This window comes from Littorina saxatilis, linkage group LG2 (genome assembly GCF_037325665.1).
Source record: "Littorina saxatilis isolate snail1 linkage group LG2, US_GU_Lsax_2.0, whole genome shotgun sequence".
In the NCBI taxonomy this organism is placed as follows: domain Eukaryota; kingdom Metazoa; phylum Mollusca; class Gastropoda; order Littorinimorpha; family Littorinidae; genus Littorina; species Littorina saxatilis.
The window spans coordinates 18,440,917-18,465,263 of record NC_090246.1 but is presented as its reverse complement, the minus strand read 5'-3'; the positions used below and the strand labels follow the sequence as shown (position 1 = coordinate 18,465,263).

Genomic DNA, 24,347 nt, shown 5'->3' with positions numbered 1-24,347 from the left:
TTACCCGGTTGATCGAGAACCCCAACCAGTTGGATTCTCGAAGAACCGTCAGGGTATCCTGCGAACAGCCGCTCTGGGACTGGTTCATGATGAGCCAGTCGTCCAGATAAGCCCGCAGACGGATACCCTGGGACCTCACCAGTGCACAGACCTGTCTCACCACCATGGTGAAAATCCACGGTGCGAGAGACAGCCCGAAAGGGAGTGCGCGAAACTGGTAGATCTGATCTCCCCACCGGAAACGAAGCCATTTCCGGTCGGTCGGATGCATAAGAATGTGAAAGTATGCGTCCGTGAGATCGATCGAGGTCACCCAGTCTCCTGGGCGGAGAGAGTCTCGGACAGAGGCTGGCGTCTCCATCTTGAATTTTATCTCCCTCAAGAAAGTATTGAGGAGAGATAAATCCAACACGGGACGCCATCCTCCTGATGCTTTGGGAACAGCGACCAGACGCCCGTAAAATCCCAGGGAGCTGTGGACCCGAACTCTCTCCACCGCGCCCTTCTGCTCCAGGGAGGCAATTTCCGACTGCAAGACGGAACGTGCTTCCTGCGAGAAGGGGGGCTTGAACCGCGGAGGCACTCGGGTAAGAGGCGCCTTTTCCTCCCGCCAGAGTAGACGGAAGCCCGAACTCACCACTCCCACAATCCATTGGCTGTCTACTACCGACATCCAACGAGAAAGTGCCCGGGAGGGGCCTCCCGCCATCACCAAGGTGGAGGGCGGGAGGGAGGTGAGATCGGGAGCGCTTCATTGGGGGTGTGGCTTACTTCCAGAGCCGCCACGCCCCCTCCCCGATGCCGTCCTCTTCTTCCCACCACGAGCGGCCGGCGAAGCCTGCCGCTTCTGAGCTGGCTTGGGGTTAGACGATGTCTGAGCCTGCTTCTGTTTAGAAGGCTGAGACTGTTTCACCCCCTTCAGAGTGTAGTCAAGGAACTGACTGTCCTTGTTTGACTGAATCTCCTTCTGTCTGGCATCCAGTGCCAGCGGACAGAAGAGAGACTCCTCTGAGACCGGGGAGACTCTCAAGGTCTCCCTAGTAGCCAGCTCCGTGAATTGGGACTGCGAGAGGAAGAGATCCCTCCTGCAGAGTACCGCTTGGGTGTACTGCAGGGAGGAAAGACGCAATTGTTCCTCATTGACCTTGGCCAATGCGGTCAAAAGCGCAGAGACATCGTCCGCATTCTGTTCTTCACTGAGAGTGAAAGGAACTAGCGAATCGGTCAATGCCCGAGACAGAGCCCGAACGAGAGTCTCCGCAATGGAGGACAGTTCGATCTGCCGACGTCCAACCTCCTCAGCAGAGAGGAGGGAAGCCTCGGAAACCGGCAAAACCGAATCACGCTTGATCGGTTTAGTCAGAAGAGGCAGCAATTCCCGGGAAACCGGAAGGGTAGCCCTAGGGAGTGCAAAAGACGCCAGCCAATTCTGGCTCTGATTGGGCATGCCAAGCTTCCTATTGGCCGTAGGCACGAAGGAAGAGGCTTGGGCAGCTGAAGCCACCCACTGCTGAGCTGATTCCGGAACTGGACCAAAAGGAAGCAGTAACGGAACAGGCACTGGCCGAATACCACTCCCCGCATGTGCTGGACGAACCAGTGAATGCGAAAGTTGGTAAGCCACTGACGGAGACTCGGCGAACCGGAAGGAAGAAACATCCTCCTGTGCCGGCCGGAAGTCCGCCATGGCAGAAGGAACGAATGATGCGGAAGAGTCCGCAGCCACCACCCCTTCAGGAAAATAACGAGACGTTACTTCCGCCGCGACGTCAAGAACAGACTTGAGCTTCGACGGAAACACGCCCCGCGACTCCTCGCTGACCACTGATGGAGCATCAGAATAGTCACACGTGGAACCATGACCGAAGTCACCAGTTCCGGAAGCAGAAGCATGCCCTGGCAAACCGGAAACCGGAAAAGCCTGAGCACTAACGTCATCCTGCCGCCCAAAACCCTGTGAAGGTAAAGGGTAAGCAGGACGACCATCCGCAAAAACCGGAGCTGGATGAGCTGACGTCACTCCCCCGACTGAGTGGAGTGATGCCTGCTCAAGCCTAGGCGCTTGAAAGCCGGAAGGCGCACGCTGTAATCCACTATCTGGTATCCGGAAGGAACCACCAGAAGAGGAAGAAGCGTTTCCGGCCGAAACCGGAAGTGTAGTCAACGGAACCGCAAAATGCGGAAGTGAAGACTGCACTGGTTGACTTCGCGATCCGGAAGGACCGGAAGTCAGTGAATACTCCATCCTGCCGCGACCGCCGTAGCGTGCCGGAGCGGACGGATCATCACTTCCGGCAAGTGCCGGAAATGCGGCAGTCGAAACCGACTGCCGCCGCTGTTCGAACAAGTCCGGGGCCTCGTAGGTTATCGCCGGAAATGAAAGATCAGCAAGGTATCGGTCGTGACCCGATGCGAAAGAGCTGTCCCCCGAAGGAGAACGTCCAGGCGCCTCACGAGGGCTATCGGACCAGCTCTGCTTACCAACCGACGCTGAAGAGGGAGGACGCTGCTCCAAGCCGGAAGTGGAGGACAAAGACACGGAAGCCAATGCCCGGACGTCACTGCCAGATGCCGGAAACGCCGAACTGCTGGCGACGGAACGCTGAAATTCTGCCTGCACCAAGCTGCGGATTTCTGGAACCAGTGACTTTAACAGAGAGGAAACCAACGCACCTTGTCCAGGTGCTAACAAAGAAGACGAAGTCTCCGATGTAGAGACAGGTGCAGAAGTAACAGTAGCGCTAGGCGCCGCAAAAGAAGCAGAAGTAGTAACAGCGCTAGGCGCCGAAATTGGTACAGCCAACAAAGTGTTACGCTCTTGGTCTGTAACAAGTAACGTTGCTTTGGAAGAGGAAGACTTAGCCTTAATTTTCCCCTTGGGGTCCGACTTGCCACGGCGCTTGTCTGAATCAGACATGTTGACAACAACACGTGGCAACGCGAAAATTTTTTTTTTACTGAAACATAAGTCTAAACGACTGGAAAATTCAGTAAACACACGCACTAATGCGTTAACAAAATACTATAGCTAAACTTGCCCCACAAGCAGAGGCACGGAGAGCTACAAACAAAGTCACACGAGCTAGAAAACTAACTCACACAACAAAATGGCGACACGCAAGACACTGACACAAACGTCAACAACACGTGGCAAAGTAAAAAGATTTACTGAAACGTAAGTCAAAACGACTGAAAACACAGTAAACACACACGCTTACGCGTCAACAAAATACTAAAGCTACACTTGCCCAAACAGAAAGAGGGCACGCAGAGCTACTAGCAAAGTCACACGAGTTAGCTAACTAACTCACACAACAAAATGGCGAAACACGCAAGTCACTGACACACAAGTCCGTAAAAAACGGACAACGTACAGTAACGAAACAGCGCAAACAACCAACAACAAACGGGAACGAGCTCACCAAACTGTAGGCAAGGCGAGCAGACAAGCTGGGTAACGTGGCCGGCGGGTGTCACTCAAACACACAAGGTCAGCCACAGAGCGTCAAAAAGTGAACCGTCCTCTCCGAGGTGAAAAAGACGTATGATAATAGGCACGTGTTCCTAGAGGAAGTGACGTGGCATACACCCGTATGGGAGGTAACTCCCGGTGTACTGGCCCATTACCAAAGCTACTTTCACTTTCGTTTTGGTGATGGGGTTGCTTCCCTTTAAATTCTTTAGCCGGGTAAGCGTTTTTCAGTGATAAGCATCTCAGGTGACTCAATGCTAATGTGATTCGGAGTAAGAATATGATATTAAATGCAAATATTATATATATATATCAAAATTACAATGAATGACCTTGGCCAGACATTAAACAACTCGATCAGGAAACAAATGGAAACAGACTATATCTATGGCCAGCCTTTGGGTCATTTCAGCCATGCGTGCAAAGAGCTTGCGACGGAGACAAGATCAAACGACTCCTCCCATCCGTTTGATGCGCATCATTCCACTGAGGCGAGCGGCATCAAAGAGTCGGATATTAATTATATCTTCCCTCTGGCACGACGTCCGACTCTGGTGGATATCCTTCAATGACTTGCCGGAGGTCATTGGCAAGCCATTGGGGCAAAAATGTTTTTGATGCAAGCGAGTAAGTAATACCATGATGGAGTGTTACCTGACTGGAATAGAATAATGACGGTTAGGTCACGTGTCAACGTGTCTGCACGCAAAGTTAAACTCTGATGGTGGCGGCGGAACGGGGTGGACCAAAGACCCAGGAAACTATGTAATGGCTACAGGAAGCTGCCTTACACTACCATAAGTGAGGCAGAGGAAACCCTAAACCTCCTTTTTTCGTCAATAGACGAATTCCGAAAATAACTATGTCGGGTTTGTATGGGTTGTGAAAGATTGAATTTTGTTTGTTTGTTTGTTTGTTTGTTTGCTTAACGCCCAGCCGACCACGAAGGGCCATATCAGGGCGGTGCTGCTTTGACATATAACGTGCGCTACACACAAGACAGAAGTCGCAGCACAGGCTTCATGTCTCACCCAGTCACATTATTCTGACACCGGACCAACCAGTCCTAGCACTAACCCCATAATGCCAGACGCCAGGCGGAGCAGCCACTATAGATTGCCAATTTTAAAGTCTTAGGTATGACCCGGCCGGGGTTCGAACCCACGACCTCCCGATCACATGGCGGACGCCTTACCACTAGGCCACCGTGCCGGTCCAAAAGATTGAATACCCCAGCTTTTACTGGGACAAACATTGGAGGGGAAATTATACCCAAAAATTCGACTCAATCACTAACACTGCTCACTTTCCCCCGACAAACAGCCAGTGTTCCAATTCCATCAGCTGACGGAAAATGAGCGCCAACTCAAAAGGAGGAGTTATACACCGCTCTTAAATACTCGTCGATTGGTGACTTAGGCAACCAACTGTTGCTCACGACAGGTGTCTTTATTTTCTGACAAAATTCCACCCAGACATGCAGACACAAAGACAACAATACAATCGACAAACGAATCCACGAAAATGCAAAAGTCATACTCACACAGACGTCCAAAACTGGCCGAGATGCGTCGCTTGAGCTTCTTGATGCGGCTGACCTGGTTCTTTTCCTTGCCTGCAAAGAGATAGAACACATCCATTATAGCTTTCATCCCGCCTGCAGCAACCAAAATACACGGTGTACGTGCCCAACCCCGAGGTCTGCAGGGAAATCAAGAAACATTCGGCCAACCACCGGGAAAAAAATATCTTGGAACAGAAGAACCCCACAATGACCAAACTGTGGATGCGTTGTACTGGAGAGGTCTATTTTTGTTCGTTGACCCAGACACAGAAGATGTGGACTTTTCTAGCTACAAACAACAGCAAAAGGTCAGCCAATAGTAATAGCTCTTATTATTTACCCCTACGTCACCCCCATAACGGTACATTAGATGGGTGTACACGGTCCTCAGCCAATACAACTTGTTGTTGTAAGCCACTGCAGATTAAAGGCACCATGATTCCCGCGTAAACCATCACTTACACCATCAATGGGATAACAGCATCTTTCCTCTTAGACACGTACCAAAAATCAATAGTCGGGGTACTTCTTGGTAATTTTTTGTTGAATTAATTTCGTAAATGACACTTGGGTCTATCTGACAATTCAGAAAGCAGAAAATACCTCCTATACACGGAAAGCAGCCAGACTGCTGATGTTTTACCTGTGCCAAAGTGAAAAGATGCTCTTATCACATGTAAAAACCTGAACAGATATGTGATGCTTTACACGGGAAATGTGATACCTTTACAGCCTCTGCACATTAATTAAACACTGTGGCTCAGTCGATGACATCTGTAAATCTTTCAGAATGAAAAACCTCCAGCAAGAGTGTCAAACTGGAATGACTCGAGGAAGAGGACAAGGTGAAAAAGACTGGGTGAGTAGGGGAGAGTCAGGGTGTGTGTTCGACATTTGCGAGATGACAGGGGTTTTTTTTGATGGAGGAGGCGTGATGTTTAAGAAATATGATGCCTTCAAACCCTGACTATGAAATGACAACGCTGTTTGGAATTGAAGCTGTCTACGCCACCGGTATTTTTGAATGACGTACATGTTATACAAAACTGAAAACAACTCCACAACAACTGGTAGAGAAAGTTCTGACACACAGACATTTCGAAATACGCACACGTATGTATGTCTGTCCTTGGGGCATAGACGCGGGGGGGGGGGGGGGGGGGGGAGGATAAACATCCCGCCAGATGGCATTTAGCATAATCATACCCTCTGGCATAAACTTGCTAACGATCTTCCAAAGAAAATCGTGGATTCTGCCAAGTAAAGACATAGACAGAAGAACCTGTTAACGATTTCTGAAAACTATGTGCTGTAACGTTTTCAGGGGAAAAGGGAGAAAAAGCATAAAGCACTTAAATACAGCTTGAATTTCAGAGGGAAAAAATAACAACCAGAAAATCAGCTCAATTGAGGACGGAAGAAGAAGTAAGGGGGCGAGTTGTAAGGGCTAGGGGGGGGGGGGGGGGGGCGGGTCGATTGTACTTGGCGTCACCAAAGCAAAATAGACCCCCACCCCCGACCTATTTTCTGTATATTTAATCTAATTTAAATGTGCGCCCTCCTCTCACATTAGTGTATTCTCTCTCTCTCTCTCTCTCTCTCTCTCTCTCTCTCTCTCTCTCTCTCTCTCTCTCTCTCTCTCTCTCTCTCTCTCTCTCTCTCTCTCTCTCTCTCTCTCATCCATCGACCCTTAGATTAACGCCGATCGGAACCCTCCGTCCGACACCCCCCCCCCCTCCACCATAAACACACAAAAGCGACGATAAACCATGATTCTTACACCAGCCCAATAACCTGACATCACAAACCAATACAATAGAAGTGTAACATCAGCGCAAAAAAACAACAAGAGACCTTCATATAAATCAATAACTAGTTTCACGGATCAACAGGGAGGGGTGGGGTGGGGGGCGCCACTATCTAAGCCCTTCCAGCTGCTAAATGGTGGATTATTCACAAAAACAACTTGTGTCATCATGCACTCGACAGCTCCTTACGATTTTACGCACGTTCGAGCGCACAATTACTGGTCGACTGCCCAGCAAAGTGACACATTCGGAATCGTCTTTTCTACACCTGTGGTTTGACTAGTCGACCGTGGTATTTGTGTGTAGCCACGCTCGCTTTCCAGATTTAAAAAAAAATGTGTGTGTGTGTGGGTGTGCGTGAGTGCGTGCGTGCGTGTGTGTGTGTGTGTGTGTGTGTGTGTGTGTGTGCGTGAGTACGTGCGTGCGTGCGTGCGTGCGTGTCTGCCGCCTGCCTGCCTGTGTGTCTGTCTATCTGCTTTATTGCTAGCCTGCCCGCATGTTACCTCGGTGTGTCTATATATGAAGTGTCTGTGCAGAAAAACTGGTTGGTAATTTCACAATGAAAATATCAACGAATGCACCACAATTACTACTTTCACAAAGAGCAGTCACATCTTTCCATAAATGTACGCTAACTTGAATAGCAAAATTACGATGGAATGTCGTTTTGATGACGTAATACACTGCAACCACCGCCGTTTGATTGTGATTTAAATTGAAATCAGTTTAATATATTAATTGCAGCCATTTCGAGGTGGTCAAATATTTAGGCGATGGTTTCAGGTACTTCACACACTCTCAGTCAAAGTTATGGATCTCTATTTGAGGATCGAAAAATTGCGCACACAGACGTCAAGGAGCAAGCTCAGCAGGTGAGACATAAAATCAGACAGAAACCATTTTATACAGACAGGGAATAGAGTGGCTGATGACGTCAACACGTCCTTGCCCGGGGTAATTCAATGTCGCCCACTGACACTTGACACATTCAGAACGAATCGCAGCCAGCTGAACTAAAAATCGTAGACAAGCCGTTCAAAACAAAGATTTAGAACTTTCCAAAAGGAGCAGGAGTCTGGACACAGACACGAACAGACGAACAAACACACAGTCAGACAGACAGACACACACACGCACGCACGCACGCACGCACACACACACACACACACACATATGAGCGCGCACATACTCACTCGCATGCGCGCACGCTTTCAAATACGCCAACTTAGGTATTAGTTTTAATACCGCACGACAAGAATTAAGTAAAAAAAGAAATAGAAGGAGAAGAAGAGGATTAGTTTTGACAAGCGCATCGTCATTTTTTTTGTCACGTTCTAGTAACGACAATAGGTGACAGATTACGTTTTAAAAGTCAAGATCTCCAAATGCATCTAACTTATCGCAACAGTGTTCACGTTAATCTCCAAAATGTGTATTCTCCTTTTTGAAGAAATTCCAAATCTGTTGATGTCAAAGAGCAGGTAACGATGTTCAAACTGAGGTTTGGAATATTCTTGTCAGAGAAGTTCACTCGAGTCTGTGTCAAATTAAACTCCGCTTATTTTTTATTTGTTTAATCGAAAATTGTGCTGACGTTTCACTGCAGGGGAGGCGAGGTCTCTTCAGTAAATGTGTATCGATTTTGGGTGACACGCCACCGGAACACCGCATCACGCATGAAAGCCGCCTGTCAGTGTCATCACAGTGTTAGCGTGTTGCACGAGCCAGGTGAAAGTAGGTCACCTGCTGCACTCGTTCGCTTATGTCATGGTTGTTGTCACAACTAAAAGCTTGCAGGAAATACAACTGTCTGTACTTTTAAACGCAGCAGGTGACGAATGAAGCGAGACCGTCACATGCAGGAAAATCAGGAGGTTAACCGGTCTGTTAAAAGCATCATTACGTTAGCAGCCCTTGTTTTGCACCTGCTTTCAAACGTATTTAACCACTGGCCTGAGCAGAATGTGCACCAACCGTTCGGAATCGCACTTCCTGCTGCAAGGGTTAACTAATTGCTGCACAAACACCATTACCCAAAATCAATTCTTTGCTCGTAACTGTTCACAGAACTGCACACGCACTGTCTTATGTTATCTAACCAATCGGAGTCAACGTGAAATTGTGTAACTCGCTTTGTAATTCTGCACCCCCCCCCCTCTCCCCGTCAAAAAAAAAGAAGGTGAAAGAAAAAAGAAAAGGAAACTCGTCGTAACTGAGAGTATACTATTCGTTGCTACATTAAAAATTCTTCTTCTTCAGCGTTCCAGAATTTTTATTTTCTGGTTACGTGTGAGCTCGTTTGCCCATTTGGGTTCCCCACACTATACTCTGAGAGCATAGTCAGCTCACTCCGCTTTCGTTGAGTAGGCATGCTGGGTATTTTCGTGTTTCCATAACCCACCGAACTCCGACATGGCTTACAGGATCTTTTCCGTGCGCACTTGGTCTTGTGCTTGCGTGTACACACGAAGGGGGTTAAGTCACAAGCAGGTCTGCACATAAGTTGACCTGGGAGATCGGAAAAATCTCCACTCTTAACCCACCAGGCGGCAGCGACCGTGATTCGAACTCACGACCTCCCGATAGGAGGCCGACGTCTTACCACCAGGCCACTGCGCCCGTCACATTAAAAATAAAACATAACAACAAAAATACCCACCACCCTTGTCTAAAGTCGATTTACATTGGCATCCCTCCTGTAAAAAACCACACAGCTCACCTCAGTAACTGTCTCTCTCTCGTGCACAATCGTCTTTCAATCAAAGCATAAAATCCGCAGCTACTGTATGGCCTGAAGACATATACTGTTCAAAAAAAGAAACGCATAGCTTGTAATATTTGGTTAATTTAGTTATATGGCTACAAGGATATCCACCAAACTGCAGAAAATGTTTATCTGGTCGTCGACCTTTCGTCCATTGCCACAAGTGAGCTCTGCACGTTACGCATGCGTTATCAGTGGCTACAATGTCAAAATTGCTCATCTGGCATGACTACTCGTCATGCTTCAGTGTAATCTCGTGAAACTCGGGGAATATTGAGCTCTCACCATGTCTTCCAAAACCCATAAAAGCGGATTGTTCGCCACAAAGAAATCAGACGACAATTCAGCGACGAAAGATGGCCCGATTGAGCAGAGAAGACCGCCAAATTGCATTGGGTCGTTTACAAGCAGGCCAAAGTGAAAGTGCAATCGCCAGGCACTTCCACGTGTCCCAGAGCACCATCAGTAGACTGTGGGTCAGGTTTCAAGCCACTGGCTCAGTTGCTGACTTGTCACGAGCGGGAAGACTAAGGGCGACAACTGCTGGTCACGACCGCTTCATACGGCTCCGCCACCTCAGGAATCGTTTCCTGTCGGCCTCATCTTCTGTCCAGGCTCTCCCCGGGCCACACCGATTATCTGACTAGACTGTGCGGAACCGCCTGCATGAAGCTGGTTTGAGAGCTCGCAGACCTCACAGAGGAGCTGTCCTCACCCGCCGCCATCGCCAGAACCGAGTGCAGTGGGGCAACCAGCACCTTCGCTGGACCGTCCGGAATCACTGGAGACACGTGTGGTTCAGCGACGAGTCCTACTTCCTGCTCCAGCGACATGATGGTCGGAGGAGGGTCTACCGGAGAGTAAACGAACGTTACGCGCCCAACTGTGTGGATGAGGCACCCGTTCATGGTGGTGGAGGCGTCATGGTGTGGGGGGCGATCAATACCGCTGGAAGGAGCACCCTGGTGCACGTCCAAGGGCGCATAACTGCCCAGCGATACGTGGAGGAAATTCTGCGCCCACACGCCCTTCCTCTTCTGGCTGACCAGGATGCCATATTCCAGCAGGACAACGCTCGCCCGCACACAGCACGACTCACCACCCAGTTCCTCACCGACCACCATGTCCAGGTGCTTCCCTGGCCATCCATGTCGCCAGACATGAACCCGATAGAACACCTCTGGGATGAATTGGACAGACGTGTGCGCAGGCGAGAAGAAGCGCCGGCAAATCACCGCGATCTATTGCAGGCACTTCAGGAGGAGTGGGACACCATCCCACAGCAAGATATCCGGCATCTGATCCAGTCCATGCCCAGAAGGTGCCGGGCAGTTGTTGCTGCTCAAGGCAGTCACACCCCCTACTGACTTGACAGCCTCGGCACCCAATCGTATTGATTGACTGATTGATTTGAAGATGCAAATGAACTGTGTGTGCATTCAACTGTGTCCATACCAAATTTCAAACAAATAATCTAAATATTGGATTTTCTGTTAATTTTTTCGAAAAATAAAACAAATTTGGCAAGTAGCAACTATGCGTTTCTTTTTTTGAACAGTATATACTGACGGGGTCAGAGGAAAAAGCGCAGCCTTTTATACTGGGAGGCAGGGAAAGAAAAGCCCCGGCCCCATGATGTAGGGATTAACCAAAGTAAAGTAGCAGTGTCAGTGACCCTATAGGGACTAGCGGTCAATTAGGCGGCAGGCAGCAGAGTGGGTCGGCCCTTTTATTTCAGATCCCCCTGCCAGCTGCCCCTCTCCATCCCTCACACACAGACACTACCGCCACTTGACAGTTGGGTAAACCCGAGGATCTTCTGTGCACAGCCTTTGGATCTGATACAGTGACCCCCCCCCCCCCCCTTTAAGTTTAACGACCCCCCCTCCTCCCGTGTTAATTAAGACCTCCCCCTTTTTACAAGACCTTAACTTTTTTCAGATTTTCAGGTCATGACGTCTGTGAATCAACCTCAATTTTAAGACCCCATCTCTGCATTTCTCAGGTTGTTTGAGGTCTCAAAAGCGGGGTTCCACTGTAGCGAGTAAGAGCCCAACCACACCGCTGCACCCGCTCTGTCTTGTCAGCATGCCTTGACTGCATCCCGCTATCTGATCGCCACCTTTCCATTTACCTGGGCCCTCTGAGCGCTGCCTAATCGCTGCCACTAAATGAAGACCTGCGCCCGACTACACAGAGATGGAGTCGAGATCTCCAGTCAGTCTAGCCAGTCTATGTTCAAAAGGAGAAGGCAGTAATGCAATGCCATGGAGTCGAGATCTCCAGTCAGTTTTGCAGTCTGTGTTTGAAAAGGAGCAGGTAGCCATGCATGCATGCACTGGCACCTCAACACCGAGCGTATCATTATGGCGATCTCAGGTGCATCCACATCTTCACAGTAGGTCCAAGAAGATGACGAGAAAAAACCATTAACACAAACTGCAGCTTTCCATTCTGATGTTTTCTGCCTTTTATCCCGAAGAATACAGTACCCAATATTGACGGACTGTGTGATGATATCTTCTGCTATGGTCTGTTGAGACAGTGATATCAAAATCGAGCCCGGAGGTCGAGATTTTGATATCACTGTCGAAACAGACCAATAGCAGAAGATATCGTCACACAGTCAGTCAATGTTAGATATATTGCTAATTCTCTGGACATTTTGTATTTACTGTAAAGAAATTACAGAAGTATTTGTCTCAGTTTTGGCTGTTCCATATCCCTCCCTCTGATTATTATTTCTTTTTGTTCACTCTTTTCTTGTACTTTTCAGTATTTCAAAATGTCTTTTCTTTCAAAAAGTCTTTAGTCACTTGCTCAACTAAATTCTGGAATAATTACATTTTCATATATATTTGTTTGTTTTTAAATGTAGGTGTTTTTGTTTTTGAAGTGGGGAAGCAATAAAGAGGTCGTCGATATCAAAACTGATATCGACGGAAATGTCGTCGATATCACTTTTGCACTGAGCTCAGTTTTGCCCAATTGACCAATGGAAATCCACGTAACATATGAAATAGCAAAATAATGTTTTATTGCCCAGTGTTCTCGATGACTTTGCCTTAATTTGTCAACCCTAACATTGGTTCAAACGGTCATTTTCAAGTCTGTGTTCACAAAATTAAAAACCTTTTAAATCAAGCCATCGGAGGCGATACAGCACCAGGTCGGTCACGGGAAACGAGTGGTGAAGACTTCGTGAGGCAACAAGCGATGAAAGGAATAGCTGTACCGGATGCACACTGTCTCAATGGATAGCGATTTTGACACTCGACAGGGGATTTGAACTGTGCAGTAAGTCTAAACTTCGTTCATTTTTAACCACATCCGGTAACGTCTGTTTAAGGTTCAGCCTCCGTGAAATTTCAAACGGGCTACCTTTACGAATAATACAGCAGACCGGGCTGTGTATGTCAGGCAAGTACGTTGGCAAAAGATAGTGGATGCGCAGTAGGCAGTCGGAGGTGGAGAAGTAAATGACAAGTGTGCAAGTTCTTGAGAGATTCAAGCTGAGTCACTTAGTGTCACTCTTTCAACCATTATAAACCCTATGGTCCTGCAGACTCCTTAGCATTCGCACTTAATACGTAACTACTTAATAAATCTCTCTCTCTCTCTCTCTCTCTCTCTCTCTCTCTCTCACTCTCTCTCTCTCTCTCTCTCTCTCTCTCTCTCTCTCTCTCTCTCTCTCTTTCTCTCCTTTCTCTCTCCCTCTCTCTCTCCCTCTCTCTCTCTCTCTCTCTTTTGACGAGTGCGCAAATGCTCACTTTTGACTGTCCTTCCGAACAGGCGGACGGAGAATCTGAAAGACGATTTTTCAGTTTCGTAGCGGTACATGCATCATTTTTGAACGGTGAAACGCGTCAATCCAAATGACGGTCCCATACTTCTCTCACACTGACGGGCCTTTGAAGGGTTTAATGTGCTCTTCCGTCTCATTAATCATTAGGACTCCACTTTCGCTCTTGTCGTTGCCCAATTTTCATGAACTCTTCTGGGTATTTTCGTTTGCCCTAGTGAAGACATGCATAATTATCCAAATGAACCCAAAAATGATCCCAAAGAAACTATTCAGGGTATTTTCGTTTGCCCTAGTGAAGACATGCATAATTATCCAAATGAACCCAAAAATGATCCCTAAGTGTGATAGTCAAGTAGTTCAATTCAGTGTAAACTATGTACTGGAACAGGGCTCTCCAGTCTTAGTTCATCTCTGTTATGTTCCCACGACTGTAAATGGGTTTCAAATAGATAGTTATACCAAGCTAAGATATAAATCAATCAAACTCCAAAGCCAAATAATGTATGAATGATTTTAATGAAGTTGATATTTAACACCAACGGACGCCAAGTAGGGTCATCCAGAGATGATGCTCTTCAAACGAGTAATCTCAATTCTTAAAACGAATTTTAAACTGTTTCTTGACAAAATACAGCTCCTTTAAAGATGACGTAACGAGGGTAATGACTTTTCATAGAGTGTATGAATGAACACAGTTTAATTTTAACATCCTCGGTTCCAACTAGGGGCGTCTGGTAAAAATACCCTCAACCAAACAATGTATGTAATTATAACTTCTGACGCAAATTTCAAACCGTTTCTTGGCAAGAACAGCTCCTTTAAAAGTACCGTCCTTCTCGTGAAGGTGATTCTTTTCACAGCGACTGAAGAGTCTAGGCTTCTGCACGTGATATTAAACAACATTCTTTCACTTTCACACATTCAATCAATCAATCGATCAATATGAGGCTTATATCGCGCGTATTCCGTGGGTACAGTTCTAAGCGCAGGGATTTTATTTTATTTTTTTTATTTTTTTTATTTTTTTTTCCTGGTTTCTGATCAGGGTCGGAATTATTTCGTAAATGACATCCGTGTTTACCCGTTCAGTTGATTCAGGAAACATCCTACTCTGCACAGGAAGAAGCCAGGCTGTTGTTGTGTAGTATATGTCCAAGTTGGAGGACGCCATTACCCCACATACAAGCTTGGACAGATTTATGGTGGTTGACATACATGAGAAGGATCGTATCTTTAGAGCTGACGTAAGGAGGGTAATGAGTTTTGATGGAGGCACTCCACGTGGCATCAAGTGTACCGGTATATAGTGGTAGAGGCACAGATTGTGCAGAGGTATGACGGCTTACTAGTGCCAAAACCTCATAATTGTAATTATTAAGGGAAAATTAGTAATTTTCCCTTGATAATTACCGTTTTCACGTGTTAATTACTAATTTTCCCGGGAAAATTACTAACTTTCACCTGTTAATTACTAATTTTTAGTTTTGGCTCACTTCCTGACGGATTGCTAGTGCCAAAACTAAAAATTAGTCATTTTCCCGTGAAAATTACTAATTATCCCGGGAAAATGAGTAAATAACGAGTGAAAACAGTAACTGACAGCGTTAATTAGTAATTATCACGTGATAATGGGTAACCCCAGGTTTTGGCACAAGTAAGCCGTCATACAGAGGGAATCTTTCTTTGGTAGAGCGACATGAGGGCGGCCAAAGTGAAGGGAACAGTTTACCATTACCAGCACCATGCACCATGCAGGTCTGCGCAGACAGGCAGATGGACGAGGAACTGACAGCACTGGCCCTTGACAAGTTTCACATTGCACGAGCAGTATATATACAGGGCACTGAACTGAAGGCCCTGCTAATAACTCAGCGTTGTTTTCATTATTAAAACTGAGCGACTGAGTTTCTTTGCTTCGTCGACAGTCAAAATGGTTTTCTTTAGCATGCTTCATTAAATTTTGTTGTTGTTGTTGTTGTTGTTGTTGTTGTTGTTGTTGTTGTCGTCGCTGCTGCCGCTGAGAATGATGATGAGAATGGTGATGTCTTTATTTCTGATTATCATGAAGGTAATTGCTGCTTCTGTTTTTAAAATCTAATAAATCCATCCAAAAATGATTTAATCTTATTCTTTATCGATTCCTGATTTGAAAAACATACAGATGTGCTGTGTCTGTATTAAAAAGAAGCTAACAAAATTAAAAAGAATACAGAAAAGCGCGCTTTCCTGAGTAGCGCAAAACGCTACCGCGCTGTACTGGCTGGTTCATTTCACTTCGTTTTGCACGTGAAACGTGAGCGATTTCCTTGTCGCGAGGATTGACGAAGCTGTATTGTCTTGGTGAAAAAAATGCAGTGCGTTCAGTTTCATTCCGTGAGTTCGACAGATTGACTAAATGTTGTAATTTCGCCTTACGCGACTTGTTTCTTATTGGCTACCCCATTTAGGGTTAGTAATAAATGTAAAGTTATTGACCTGATTAAAACAGGAGGAAGAACCTGACAATAAACTGCATAGTTCAAATAAATTTATTTGAAAAATGTGCCCTGCCGACGTATAGAGTAACTAGATGAATACCCGCTTTGCCGGGTACGGTTGCGCCGGGAAAAAGTCGAGCCGAATACCCGGCTGCGCCGGGGACCCGGCTTTGCCGGGTGTACGCCGGCTTTGCCGGCGCACCGCACGAAGGAAGGGAGATAAACGCGCAAAACACTGGAGAAGAGTAGTGACCTTCTAAAAATAGTATAACGGGAATATGGATTGAGCGTTGTCGACAGTGACCTTCTAAAAATAGAAACGGGAATATGGATTGACGCCACACGAAGGAAGGGAGGTAAACGCTAAAAACACTGGAGAAGATAAGGAAGAGTTACTGGAAATGGATCCAGAGAAAAACCAAAATCGGTTCAGCGCTGCGCGCTGAGAGCACGTGTTGAAATATCTCATCGATGAGGTTGTGTCCGGGATGTAGCTGAATATGGCCTCCAAATTTGAAAAAGATCGATCGAGAACTTTGGCTTGGCATCGCGGACACACACACACACACAGACACAAGTCGTATATATATATATAGATAGATACAAATATTCGACGACCACAGCTGAAAGAAAAGCCTGGCAATGCCAAAACCAAACTAATCATTGAATTCTGCAGCTCGAAAACATCTCTTCTCGAGTTCGTCTTCATCTTTGCAAATATCTCGCTAAAAGCCAGAAGGGCAGCGTCTTGGCATAAAACCAACTGATCTGGATTTACACCTCAGCTACCTGCGGCAGGTATCTCCAACAATGAAGTGTCCAGACGCCGAGACACAGCGCATACCTTTCACTGTGGCAATGATTGCTTTTCAAGTACGGCCATCAGATGCGACGCAACATTTATTTACATGCTGTAAATTTCATCTTCAGCTCTCTGCAGCCTGTCTTGGCATACGTAATGTCAATCAGTCTGCAAGGTGCCGTGTATAATTTATATCTTGCTGGGTCTGTTTTGTGCATTTCAAACACATCAGTAAACCAACTAAAATAAAAAAGCTGTTTGTCTTCCAACCTTTGATTATTATAAACCGACCACACACACACACACACACACACACACACACACACACATAACACATAACACACACACACATACACACACATACACACACACACACACACACATAAACACACACACACACACACACACACACACACACACACACACACACACACACATACACACACACACACACACAAATCATGTATCCCTCCACATGTGTGTTTATAATTTTCCTCACATTTGCTTTTACCGGGTATGTCAATTATTGGAATTGATCGAGTTATTCGAGATTCTCTGCGTTACCCCTGCTGCCATCTGAGCTGGATTTGTTTATCGATATCTGGAGCAAACACACCCCCTGAACATTCTGCGTCACTCCACATGCTCGACACAAAACCCAAACAAAAACATGGCTTCCCTCTCTTTTTAAAAAGCAAAAAATGTGGCAGCTCAGTAGATTTTGGCATGCAGAGCAGGAGGATTTCTTTTATAACAAAGAGAACAGCCACAAACAACACACAAACAAACACAAAGCAAGATGGCCAAAAAGAAGAGGAAAGGCAAAAACAAGAACAGAACTCTGATTACACATATCCCTTGGTGCACAATAACAAAAATACCCATTTTCTGTTTCTTTCCTTCGTTATCTCATTCTGTCATAGTTTTTCTTTTTTTTTACTACCCCAATTCGTCTGGCTGAAAGTCCAAAAAAGAATAAAAGCACATGACATGGTATTCAACAGCAGCTTGACACAAGTCTGGAAAGGGCAAGTATAAAGGGTAACAAGTCGCGTAAGGCGAAAATACAACATTTAGTCAAGCTAAGTTGAACTCACAGAATGAAACTGAACGCATTGCATTTTTTCTGCAAGATTAGTACACTCGTAGCATCGTCTGTCCACCGCTCGTGGCAAAGGCGGTGAAATTAACAATCCAGAAAAGCGAGGTAGCGGTTGCGCTGAGGAGGATAGCACGCTTTTCTATATCTCTATTCTTTTTAACTTTCTGAACGTGTTTTTAACCCAAAAATATCATATCTATATGTTTTTGGAATCAGGAACGGACAAGGAATAAGATGAAATTGTTTTTAAATCGATTTCAGAAATTTAATTTTAATCATAATTTTTATATTTTTAATTTTCAGAGCGGTGTTTTTAATCCGAATATAACATATTTATATGTTTTTGGAATCAGAACACAATAAAGAATAAAATAAAAGTAATTTAGGATCATTTTATAAAAAAAAAAATTTAATTACAATTTTCAGATTTTTAATGACCAAAGTCATTAATTAATTTTTAAGCCTCCATGCTGAAATGCAATACCGAAGCCCGGCCTTCGTCGAAGATTGCTTGGCCAAAATTTCAATCAATTTGATTGAAAAATGAAGGTGTGACAGTGCCGCCTCAACTTTTACAAAAAGCCGAATATGACGTCATAAAAGACATTTATCAAAAAAAGTTAAAAAAACGTCTGGGGATATCATACCCAGGAACTCTCATGTAAAATTTCATAAAGATCTGTCCAGTAGTTTGGTCTGAATCGCTCTACACACACACACACGCACAGACAGACAGACACACACACACACACACACACACACACACCACGACCTTCGTCTCGATTCCCCCTCTATGTTAAAACATTTAGTCAAAACTTGACTAAATGTAAAAACGGAATGCTGTCTTGAACTGTGATATTTGCCAATGGAAACACCAACAACATCACAAAGTTACACCGCACAACAATGACTGAAATCAGCTCACGGGTTTACAAACACCAGTCTCGCGGAAACGAAACAAAACAAGCGCCGCGGCAACTAAACCCAAACCCCTTGCGTAAACTATTATAGCACTTGCTATATACTGACTGCTTCCAGCCTGCCTGTGCGTGAAGTCTCTACACTCGAGCGTGTTGAGATGGCTCTACCACCTGTCTCCAATGATTGTCTCCATACCCTCCCATCCCATCTACAACATTCTATACTTCTACGGTAGCTGCAGAAAAAACTTTGCTTCGTTCACCTTTTCAAGTACAGTGAAATTTCCTTTTTTTTAGAACCCCCAATTCAAAACTCCCCCCAACCAACCCCAACTCTTCCTTTCAAGAATTTGATTGTATTGATTGTATTTATTGTTCAAAATGCCCCCAGGGGTTATGGACTAATAAAAAACTTGAAACTTGAAACTTGCTTGCTCAGAGGGTTCTTTTCTTCATAACCTGTTTCTCTACAATTTACCTCCAGTTTTAAGAATCCCTCCATTTCAACACCTGATTTTCTCTTCTTCTACTTCTTCTACTTCTTCTTTTCTATTTTTTATTTTTTTTTGGTTCTAAGGGAGGGTTTACTGTACATATTATATTACGCGCGTTGCAAGAGAAGAAAATAAGACTGAGGAATTCTGGCGAACAGCAAGGCATGCATCTTTGGGAAGGCAAGAGAATGTTTCCCTTGAGAAGTGAAGTAACCAAGTGCTCAACTCGAAGTGTGTTTGGTTTACAGAGGTCATAATGGTGTTTAGCTGGGCAGAAAAAAATATGACTCTATTGGGAATTGGCTTTGCGTCATGCGATCGCAGGTTTGTCTTGAGTTGTAAGCATGTGATATACATTATTTTGCAGATATGGCGTTGATAATGTGGATGCTCTTAGGCTGTGTTAAATGCATCGGTAATCTTTTAAACACGCACGCGCGCTCTCTCTCTCTCTCTCTCTCTCTCTCTCTCTCTCTCTCTCTCTCTCTCTCCACCCTCCTCTCTCTCTCTTTCTCTCTCTCTCTCTCCACCCTCCTCTCTCTCTCTCTCTCTCTCTCTCTCTGTCTGTCTGTCTGTCTGTCTGTCTGTCTGTCTGTCTGTCTCTCTCTCTCTCTCTCTCTCTCTCTCTCTCTCTCTCTCTCTCTCTCTCTCTCTCTTTCAATCTCCCTTCTCATCCCACCTCTCTGAAAAAACCCAGCTGTTTTTAAAAGTATTTTGTTTTTTATTACATCTTCTAAAAATCGACTAATATAAACCGACTACATTTCACAAGATCACAGGAAGGTAACTAAGCCAATGCACAGCACACAATCATGGCACAGTCTCATACCGAACATCAGACATGATCATAACTGAATCACAGAAAACGCCGGGCTCGAAAGCAGCTGCCGATATCAAGAGCGATAATCACATAAATGCAAATAGACAATCGTCCAGCATCCGCAGCAGACAGGAAGGCATAGGGGAAATGGAACAATAACAGACACGCGACTGGAAGAGTGGAAAGGGGAAGAAGAATAGACTAGAGAGGCTTGTGTGCACAGACAAGGAAGAAGCCGACAAGTAGGTAATTGTATTACCTCAGGCTGTCATCCTGACCTCAGGTCAAAATGAGTTCGGCTCATTCTATCCCTGAGGAAACCGATTTTTTACATATTATTTAGATCTTTTCGTAATGTGTTATGGATGTAAGCAGATTCGCGATCGTCGATAATGATTTTTCATGGTGTTGTGTAATTTTTAAATTACAAAGGAATTGATATGTAAGACAGTTTCAAGCGAGCTATTTTTCGCGGCTGTATTTACTGTGCAAACAACTCTAAATATGGCATAAGTGTCACGTGATAATCAACCGTTTGGTTTCGGCGCTCGCTGGAGCAGACGATTTTTTTGACAGTGATGCAACCATATATTACGGTCTCCTTCCGGTAGCAGTCACAAAATTTCGACTTGTTTTGACCTTAGAACGATGTCTTTATCATAACTGTGAAGAACAGAACGGAGATCTCTGTCGAAGTCGGCCAATCTGCAATCATTTTCGTCTCGCGAACACTGCTCGCGAACAACATATGGGAGATAACTATGTATTCTTGTTTTGATAGATTCGCGTTGGACTTTCGCGTCCGGTCAGAGAGACAACTGGCGATAGCCGTGGAGCGATGATTATCAGAATGCTCAGGCTGTGTGCTGTGTATAGTTGTGAGTACTGGAGTTTGTATTATCAATTATTATTATTGTAAATCGCCTGCACACTAATGTTAACCATCTTGATTAGTTTCTTCTCTCCTTCTTTGCCTTCTTCTTCTACTAGTGTGTGTGTATGTGTGTGTATATGTGTGTGTGTGTGTATGTGTGTGTGTGTGTGTCTGTCTGTCTGTGTGTGTGTGTGTGTGTGTGTGTGTGCGTGCGTGCGTGCGTGCGTGTGCGTGCGTGTGTTTGTGTGCGTGCATGCGTGCGTGTGTTAGTTAAATGTTGGTGCTTCGAAGGTCGCGAGAGTTTGCGAAAGCTTGGAATATAGGAAGAGGGTATGGTTATGACTAGCTGCCGAAGTGAGCACTCTAACACAAGTTCCGACACAAGCCCCTGTGGTGGTAAGTTAGAGACAGTGACAGGCGCAGGAGGCCTGGCGTAAGAAGTCGTAAGAAGTCAGCATGTAAGGTGGCGATGATACCTGACATTTGCACAATGAGTTCCATGAAGTGGCAGACACACCATTCCCATGCAATTGGCGTGCTTCGCGAGCCAACGTTCCTTAGGCCCTTTCATTTCACGACGGAATGCGTCTCTACCCTCTCGACGTCAGCGGTAGTCCACATAGCCATGCTGGACCTTCTGTCGTTGTCAATCAAACAAACCAGCCTCCAAATGACAGCAGAAATGACCGTCATTTTTATGAGGTAGAAGATGTGACTGAATTCATACACACTTTTAAGTACACATCGACAACTACCCCATACCACTGACGTCCACCCTAGTAACTCAGAATGCCGTCTTACATTGAAGGTCGCTACCACGTGGGATCCAGACTGGCCATCAAGGAACTAAGCTACAGTGCGTCTGCCTTTGTCTGATATGCTACAATAGCCACGAATGCGAGCTAAGAGACTACGTGCCATGAAGACTGACACCAAATCTGTCTCTGTTGATAATTATGTATAAATAAGTAATGAGCATGACTTCGATAACGGGGATTTACTGCATATCTCTCTCTCTCTCTCTCTCTCTCTCTCTCTCTCTCTCTCTCTCTCTCTCCTTCCGTGCAAAAGCCGCCGTCAAATTCCCCCAGGGCCCCTCTTTGCTCATGCGCCACGCCCCACCCCCCTCCCCCTGCCTCTCTCTCTCTCTCTCTCTCTCTCTCTCTCTCTCTCTCTCTCTCTCTCTCTCTCTCTCTCTCTCTCTCTCTCTCTCACACACAAACACACACACCTGCACGCGCGGTATCAAATTTGTCATTAATCAGCTACGCATCATATCGTTTCCCTTGACCAATGATGCTTTACTTTAGCGTCCTGTGCAGCGAAAAGGCAAATGACTTCAGCCTCTGCTACACAAGCCAGTAGACAGCAACAATACCAGACCAAAGAGGTAGCACGTCTGTGATGAGAGTCAGAACGGATGAGCGTTATGGATTTTCCGGGTCCAAGGAGATGACATCGGACACGGCAATCGGCTTGGGGTCCAGCGATGTTCTCGCCTGAGGAGAGATCGCCTGGCCTCAATCCTCTCCCAAAACCAATTGACCACCGCTACTCACCAACCCGATCCTTCTCCAGCGCCACTAATTTGGGACGATATCATCTACAAATCCCCTCATCTACCCCCACCCCCTTCACCCACTGCAACGTCCTTCATCACCATCATTTCAACCGCTATAATTACCTCTCGATCTGAGACACACACACACACACTCTCTCTCTCTCTCTCTCTCTCTCTCTCTCTCTCTCTCTCTCTTTCCTCACCATAGTTACCTCTTAAAAGAGCGCGAACACACACTCACACTCACGCACACACCCTCCCTCCTGTCTCTGTCTCTTAGATCCCCTTCCATCAACCTCATGTCTTCTTCTTGACCCCGTCTACTGATCGATCACGAAGTTGGCTGTCAGAATTTCTGACGTGCCACAAGTTCAACCACTGGTTGCTTCTTCCATCAACAGTTCATCCCGTGGACCAAAAAGTAAGCTGTAAACGAGGGAAAGACGTTTAAAAACACGTATCAGAGTGTTAGTGGGGTTTTTTCCCTTCTTTTTTGTCTCTCTTGAAAGCAATTCCAGGGGGAAATAATCAGATAATTCACAACTTTATCAACCTCTCTAGCGTATTTGGAATCTCGGGTAAGTGCATGCATGTGCGTAGTACGGAAGAACAAATACATATAGATGGCAAAGAGAGGCCGACAGGATGGAGATACTGCAGTGTGCATTAATTTTGTTACACTGTCTAATAAGAATGTATGAAGTAAGTAACTTGATTGCTGGCTGCTTTCGTCTGTAGATCCATTTGTCTTGGTGATGTTTAACTTTAATCAAACGTTTATCTTTTAGTAGAGCATTCCTTGCATTCTTTCTCTCCGTTTTTATGCACCATTACTTTACGTGTGTATCTTTTTTTTGTGTCAGTACTTCATGTCTCTTCGTGAAGTTCAAAACTAGTTCAGCATCGAATATATATTCCATCAACCACTATCCCGGTCGAGCATGCTCTAAAATTCTACGGAGTTCTTTCCAAGCCAAACCCTCACTTTCTGCAACTGTTAAGACAACACCAGCAGTACTGGGCAGGGGCGGACACGTGAATGTAAGCAAGCAAACCTCACACTCTCCACACAGTAAATATTAGGCCCCCCAAAAAAATAGGTCTGTTTACGGTACCCGACCGACCCTATTTTTTTCGCGCGACCCTAGACTTTTTTTTGGCATTTGGGGAAAAAAAAAAGAAAAAAAAAATCTTTTGGTTTTTTTTGCAAAATAACGTAAAAATATGGTTTTTTTGGAAAAAAAAAAAATTCCCGACCTACCGACCCTATTTTTTTGGCCTATGTTACCGTAAACAGACCTCTTTTTTTTTTTGGCCTTATAAATCTTCCGTCGTGAGTCATCTTTACAGAGAAATAGCCAATTATCCCCCCCACGCTGGCAATGGATGGTCTGGTTGTAATGTTCATGCGGACATCCATCTCCAGTGAGGTAAACGAACTCTGGGCCTAACGTTTGTGTGATTGCAGATATCATCACCTCCTTGGGTTGCCATTACGACAGTAATGAAGCAGGTCTGGACAGCTCACAGCAGCAGTGGAGTAGCGGGGCGTTCTCTCCCCTACTTGGCGCCATGTGCTAATCAAGTGGCAGAGAAAGTGAATGTTCTCGGTGTGTGGAGTGTTATAGCCTTGCACTTCCTGTGCTGTGGCTTTTTGTCCCCTACTTTTTATTCTGTGGTACGTCTGTACCTAGCTTCTACCGGTGATACCTTCATTGTATCGCGCGCACAGAGATAAAGACCTTTTTATATCTCTGTGATCGCGCATCTGCACGTCGCCGTCCCAAAAATACCATCTATTTCGTAATGTTTAAAGCTTTTCCAACAATACAGTGGTAGGACATTTCCCAATAAAAGACACCTTATGTCGTCCCAATATCTTGA

The 24,347-nt window shown here is 45.5% G+C and overlaps 1 protein-coding gene across 2 annotated transcripts in view; it reads right to left on the bottom strand.

The window, feature by feature from the left end:
* LOC138958400 (cyclin-dependent kinase 14-like) overlaps positions 1-24,347 on the bottom strand; it is a 143,362-nt gene that overhangs the window by 79,225 nt on the left and 39,790 nt on the right. For both annotated transcript variants that reach the window (XM_070329538.1, XM_070329539.1), the window contains exon 2: positions 5,016-5,087. In XM_070329538.1, the coding sequence (XP_070185639.1) occupies positions 5,016-5,087 (72 nt within the window). The remainder of the gene's footprint in view (positions 1-5,015; positions 5,088-24,347) is intronic.